The 6,625-nt window shown below is 40.6% G+C and overlaps 1 protein-coding gene across 1 annotated transcript in view; it reads right to left on the bottom strand.

Annotated features, from left to right (window-relative positions):
• Positions 1 to 6,625, bottom strand: part of Dip2c (disco interacting protein 2 homolog C) — a 154,507-nt gene that overhangs the window by 34,660 nt on the left and 113,222 nt on the right. Inside the window, exons 27-29 of the mRNA XM_028769860.1 lie at positions 5,622 to 5,733; positions 5,423 to 5,532; positions 1,216 to 1,346 (exon numbers count right to left, since the gene is read on the bottom strand). Coding sequence (XP_028625693.1) covers positions 1,216 to 1,346; positions 5,423 to 5,532; positions 5,622 to 5,733 — 353 coding nt within the window. The remainder of the gene's footprint in view (positions 1 to 1,215; positions 1,347 to 5,422; positions 5,533 to 5,621; positions 5,734 to 6,625) is intronic.

Consider the following 6,625-nt stretch of genomic DNA (forward strand, 5'->3'; position numbering starts at 1 on the left):
TCTATCTATCTATCTATCTATCTATCTATCTATCTATCTATCTATCTTATGTACTTCAGATCTGACAGCAAAATGCTTGTCATCTTAGCTCTAGAAATGAATTTAAGGGCTTAACCTATGTCTCATTCTCTCCTCATCAGATCCATGTACATTAAAAATCTAGTCTATATTTAATTAAATGTATGTGTGTACAAGTGCACATGAGTGTTGCAATGCCTGAGGAGGCCAGAGGCATCACATTCTCATAGAAAATACACCCAGTACAGAGAAACCCTGTCTCAAAAAAAAAAAAAAAACCAAAAACAAACAAACAAAAAAGAACAAAAACAAAAACAAAAAAAAAAAAAAGAGGAAAAAAAATACACCCAGAAGACTATATGCCATTTTGCTGATCATGGATACTTCCTGAGGCCACCATTTATTGTTACTGCTAACAGCTACATTCTTCAGTTTTTTTTTTCCTGAGAAAAGCTCTCATATTTCCAGGTAGCCTTCAAATTTGCTGTGATACTAGAGCTGGGCTTGAGTTCCTAGTCCTCCTTCCTGCAGAGGAGCTAAAGCTGGACCTGAACCCCTGATTCTCCTTTCTTTACCTCCTAAGTGCTGGACTTACAGATGTGTGACATCATATTAACATTTGTATTTATTTTGTATTTCTATAAATGTTTACAGAAATGATGTATGTATATTCAGAAAAAAAAAGAGTCAGGAAAGAGACTTTTGTATATTTTATTCTATTATTCATTTTGTAAGTATTTTCTGGGCACTTTCTAAGAACCAGCACCAAGCTGGTGGCAGAAAAGGGTACAATGACCAGAGATGAGCTCAGGCTTCATGGGCTTTCCTCTGTACCTCTCCCCAGCCCAGGACCACCACTGAGTAAAGTCACATAGAAGGTAAGGGTAGCTGAGGATTTTCATACTCAAACCTGATAAGTCTTCTGATGGTTAAAAAAAAAAAAATTAGTCTGTAGCACTTTAGCAGATGCAGTCTACCCAGGAGATGCATCCTCAAAATCTCATTTGACTGTCATAGAAAGTGAAAGTGCCACAGTTACTACACTCTGGTCCTGAGCTGGGGTCTTGGGGAGAGGCACAGTATCAAGGTTTCTACACTTAGCTCCACAGCCAAAGATCCAGAAAGAAGGTACATTATTTCTTTTCACTAAACAAAAACAAAAACAGTTATTTTAAGGACATTAAGGAAGAACCTCACCTGCAGAGACACCAGAGGACAAACCCAAGTCCACAGTAAGGGTCCAAGCAGATGGCCACTTCTCTAGAAGGGTAAAGTTCACACTGCAGCTTAATAGAACGGCAAAAGGCACTGGTGGCTGCATGAGACATCTGAAAGACAGAAAGCCAGTAAAAGTAAGTGACTGAACACCAAGCATCAAATGATATCTGTGAGACAACATGGCAGTGTTAGATTCATGGTAATTCTTATTAAGTTCCTTAAAGATTCTTTCAGGGTCAGAGAATTTATAGCAAGTTTGGGTCACATTGTTCTAGAAAGGTGGATGCTGATATTTTCATTAGTCTTCCCTTTTTCATTTTTTTTCGGGGGGGGGGGAGGGTGGGATGGAAGGGTAAGGGGTAGCTACTAGGCATGGTCTCACATGTGCCACCCATAGAGGCCTGGAACTTACTACTAAGCCTAAGCTTGCTTCTAATTCATAGCAATCCTTCTGCCTCAACCTTCTGAGCTGTATGAATTACATCTGTGATTCACTGCACTATGAAGTCTTCCATTTTGAACAAATAAACCATACTTTATATTTCTTGATGCACCGTCCTTATAACTCAGGCAGTGAATAACAATACTTTTGATCTGAAAAGCAGATTATACAAAGAGAGATTCTTGTGTCCACATAAGTGCCTACAGGTAGGCAAAGAAGAAATGAGGGATCATGACCAGCTCTTCAGTACAGACTTGGCTTTATTCTTATTCTATGAGGTTCAGGGATCTGTATAGCAGCTGACTTAGCTACACAAAGGCCTATACTTCACAAGCATGGAATCCTATGCTCATGTCTAGATAACAGTGGCTCAGAAGTGAAGCAGTGTGTTGAAAACCATGTAGTGAGTCCTAACCTAGAGCCCTGACTTCCTGCTGACCCTCAGGCCCTTCCTAGCTATGATCATCCCACAATGAAATGGCAGTCAAACTCTGTCTCTACTCAGCATGGAAAACAGTGATGCTCCAATCCTGTACAAGTCAGAAAGGTGACAGATTCTGAAACACTACAGTTTACATCTAACAGGATCATTATTTTTGCGAGAACTTGATAACTACACCAACTTCTGAGTAGCAAAGGAAGCAAGGAAAACTGTATCAGATACAATTAAAATATGTCACAAGTTAAATGTGTCATGAGCTAAGCATGCACCACAGTGATAATCTATAAAGAGAACCAGTAAAGAACACAAGCAAGGAAATCCAACCCATGCATTCACTACTTCAGCAGAAGAGATAAAAGAAATAAGGATGGGGAGTCCCTTTATTGTCAAGTATCAAGTCACTGTTACAAGTTCTACTGAGGAATAGGCTGTGTAATGAATTCACCCCAGTACTGATAAGAGTTACTCTAGAATTCAAAATATATACAGATATACATGTACTATACATGCACACACACACACACACACAGACACACACACACATTTATATTTTCAGATCCACTCTACCTGCTTAATGGGGAAACAAAATTATATTTATAACATGTTCCTCTAAGGTCCCACCACTCTTTGGATCACAGTTAATTTTTCTACCACACACACCAGTGATCAAAGTAACCTTTACTGCCCTGATGCACTGGGAAGGATATCATGCAGAACCAGAAAATAGCTCTGCTGCTCACTGTGTAAATGCTGACATAGTAAGGGCTTGTCCTGTCTCTCTATCAGGCGCTGTATTCAGTGCTAGGGATTGAAAAAGAAGAAGAAAGAAGGATGAGGAAGATAAAGGGGAGGAGAAGGAGGGGAAGAAGAAAAAGAAGAAGAAAAGAAGGAAGAGGAGGAGGGAAGAGGAGGAGGAAGGAAAAAAGGAGAAGGAAGAGGAAGAAGGAAGAGGAGGAGGAGAAGAGAAGGAAAAAGGAGAAGAGGAGGAGGAAAGGGGAAGAGGAAGGAGGAGGAAGAGGAAGGAGAAAGAAGGAGGAAGAAAGAAGAGGAAGAAAAAGGAAGAGGAGAAGAGGAAGAGGAGGAGGAAAAAAGAAGAGGAAGGAAGGAGAAGAGGAAGGAAAGAGAAGAGGAAGAAAAGAGGAGGAGGAAGACGAGGAACCAGGTATAGTACACTGATATTTAGCTCTTGAGAACCCAAAGGCAGGAGATGGCTGCAAGTTTGAAGGCAACCTGAGTCACACAGTGAATTCTATGCCAGCCTCAGGTACAGAGAGACTCTCTATTAAAAATAATGGGTATAAGCCGACCCACTACCATGTGGTATCAAGCTGAGACATAGCAGGTGACTATAAGGTCTGCCAGCACTTTGTCAAACATGATTAATATTAAAAAAAAAAGCAGAAAGAAGGTGCTCATATTCCTTGGCTGGCAGCTACGGACTCTGCTAGGTATTGAGAGTAGTTTTAACACAGTGACAGAGGACAAACAGGTTAAGAAAACAACTGCTATAAAAAAAAAAAAACCAACCAAACAAACAAAAAACGCCAAAAAGAAAAAATCTCCCAAAACCCAAACCCAAAACTCTCCATCTCTGAGCACACCCCAGTCTGGGCCCTGCCAATATCACCAGCCCACAAGTCTGAACTGGAAGTGTATTCTGGAATAAAGTGTGAATTCCTGATTTTTACTAGATAACCTCAGACTTGGATTTAAAAAAGTATTTTTCCAGAGGCCATGAAATGAAGGACTGTGAGAGGCCCTAAAAGTAGATCTCCAAATCCATGTGCATCAGACATGAGACTGCCTCAAACCAATGTATGGCTGTGCTATGATGTACTAATGGTGTGTCTTAAGCAGCCTTGCCTTTCAGTGCTGTTTTGCTTTGGCTGATGTTAAGTAATTGTCCTTTGTCTGGGCATACAACCATTCCCCAGGCACAGTTCAAAGCAACGCAATTAAGTGGGTGAAATGTAAGACACCATAGTACAACATACCCTTATGTTTTACATGAACCTTGACATTCTATAGCACCAATTACAGAGAAGACACCCACGGACTCTTCTAATTTTCATGGTATGCAACTGAATGTTTCTGTTTAAAAACTAAAACCCAATAAGAATTTCTTCCAGAGAAAAATGGCCTCCCTGCAACCCTATGGCACCAAAGAGGCAGACCATATGCCAGACAATCTCCCCTATTCTTCTGTGTCTTTCAGCCCTTATAGGGGTTTCATTAATTCATATCACAATATACTTCTCCTCACATACTCAACAAACATAATCAAAAATTGGAAAAACATTTTACAAGTTTGAAAGAAAGTATAGTTAACCATTTCTGAGTTTTTCTATGGTCCATAAATAAATTGAGTCACCAAGAAGTACTACACAAAGATCATACTATCTGTTCCATGTAGATGCATTTTTATTAAATCAAGATTTAATATTGTAGTTCCCACCTCCATATTCCACAAGCTTAATCAGAAGTGTGGGTTTCTATTTTGGCCCTGACAGCAAGAAAGTCAAAGGTCACTTATGGATGACAGCACTTAACTCATCTTGCCTTGAGAATATTTCTTTTAGGAAGTTTGAAAAGAGATTATTTAATACGCTAGCTCATTTTATATCTTCCTTAATTCTACAGGAGAGGTCAAGTCTGAGAACTCTAACTTGTGGTAGGTAACTAGCTCAAACTGTCCCAGTCTGACTCAGAGGCAGAGATGGAGAGGAAACGGCTTTCTGGGGTTTTAGACCCTGAAGTATAGGGCCCTGACACCTGAGCTGTGATGATGCCAATTCTAAGTGACATCAGTACTTCTATACTTTGATAGGCAAAAGGCTCATGATAGCTTCACCAAGAAACCATCTTTCAGGTTATGACTGTGCTCAAGTTTAACAAGTAAGAGAATACAGTGCAAACATGTAGAGCAGCAACAGAAGATTTGAGAACCAGCAAGCAAGAAAATTTTATGTAGTATTCTAGTATACAGTACTAGACATAACTGTACTGTGAAAAATGTTTTTTTTTGTTGTTGTTGTTTTGTTTTTCAGTACTGAAGACTGAATCCAGGGCAATGACCATGCTAGGCAAGAGCTGCATGAGTAAACTATGTCCCCAGCTTTCCCCACAGTATTTGGAAATTAGCTATCAGGTATTGAAAGGTCATATATGTTACAGCTCATAAAAAATCGTATTATACCTCTCTTACTGGAATACAATCACACATGACAACATAAGAACAATCAGTGCATGGCTTGTCTATTGTCCATCACTGGCCTGCCCATTAGGTGGACCCCTCTTCTCACCTTTACACCAGCTAGCATCCCAGTTGTGGACACACTAAAGTCAAGGTAAGCCAGCATGTCTGGGTTGGAAGGTTTGTAGATCTGGGCAGGCCGCTTCTTTGGCAAATCATCTGCAGAGAAAAATGAAGCTATTAGTCTACTTGACTACACTAAAGACCATAACAAGAAAATACATGTGGGAGAGAGTCCAAGTGCTGACCTGTGTCCAGTATGAGGGGCCATGTCCTGACATCTACAGCTGCTGCTGCCTCTCTGGACCGAAGCAGTTTACAAATCAACTGTGTTGTCATGAGACAAGCAGACCGACTCACCTGAGGACCACACACAGACAAGAAGGAAAGGAATGAATACACACCAGAAAGAAACACATCAAGGAAGTGTTCATTACTTCTGTGCCTGGTGTTTCTCAAAGGTTAAAAGTACACAACTTTAATTCCCAAGAGCTGAGGAAGTGGGCCGATCTAGCTGTTAATATCACCTACGCCCTGCTGGAGTTGATAGAGTTACTCTGGCTCCTTTCTCACCCGTGAGTCTCACGCTGAAGCTTCATCCTTGCAGAGGATGACTGTTTCCAGTAGTGGAACCATTCTCTAGTCTAGTTTTTCTCTTGCTAGAACTTCCAAAGTAGTTCTTAAGAGCTAGCTAGAATATGGCAAAGACAGCAGTGCTGGTCATGTACACACATAGACAAAGGTCTGAGGCTGAGTCCTCAACTCCTTAGGCTAAGTAGTGTCCTAGCAATACTATCACACATTGGCAAAATATCAGAGGTTTCTCTCTCAGCATATGCTTTTTCCACAAAAGCTTTATGCATGCAGGTATGTTGTAGGTGATTTGAAATGTCTTCCTCGGCAGAGTTCCCATACAGTTACCAAGAGCATTCACCATGGGGCCAGGACTGTTCTCTGATTGTTCTCTGTTATATCTCTGTTTCTCTTAAAGGCAACATATATGCTAGTCTTTAGCTTCCTTATACACAAAAAAACAAACAAAGCATACATCTATACTCTAAAAATAAAGAAAACAACCTTCTAGATCCAGAAGAAGGGAACTTGAAGACAACACATATATTGTTTTTCATTCAGATTGTGTTTGGTGGTGAGGCCTTCTCTCAGTATCAATGCATTGTTATAGCTGTTCCTAGCTGCTCCTAGCTGCTCCCAGCTGCTCCCAGCTGCTCCCAGCTGCTCCCAGCTGCTCCCA

This window comes from Grammomys surdaster, unplaced genomic scaffold (assembly GCF_004785775.1).
Source record: "Grammomys surdaster isolate TR1022 unplaced genomic scaffold, NIH_TR_1.0 194, whole genome shotgun sequence".
Classification (NCBI taxonomy): Eukaryota; Metazoa; Chordata; class Mammalia; order Rodentia; family Muridae; genus Grammomys; species Grammomys surdaster.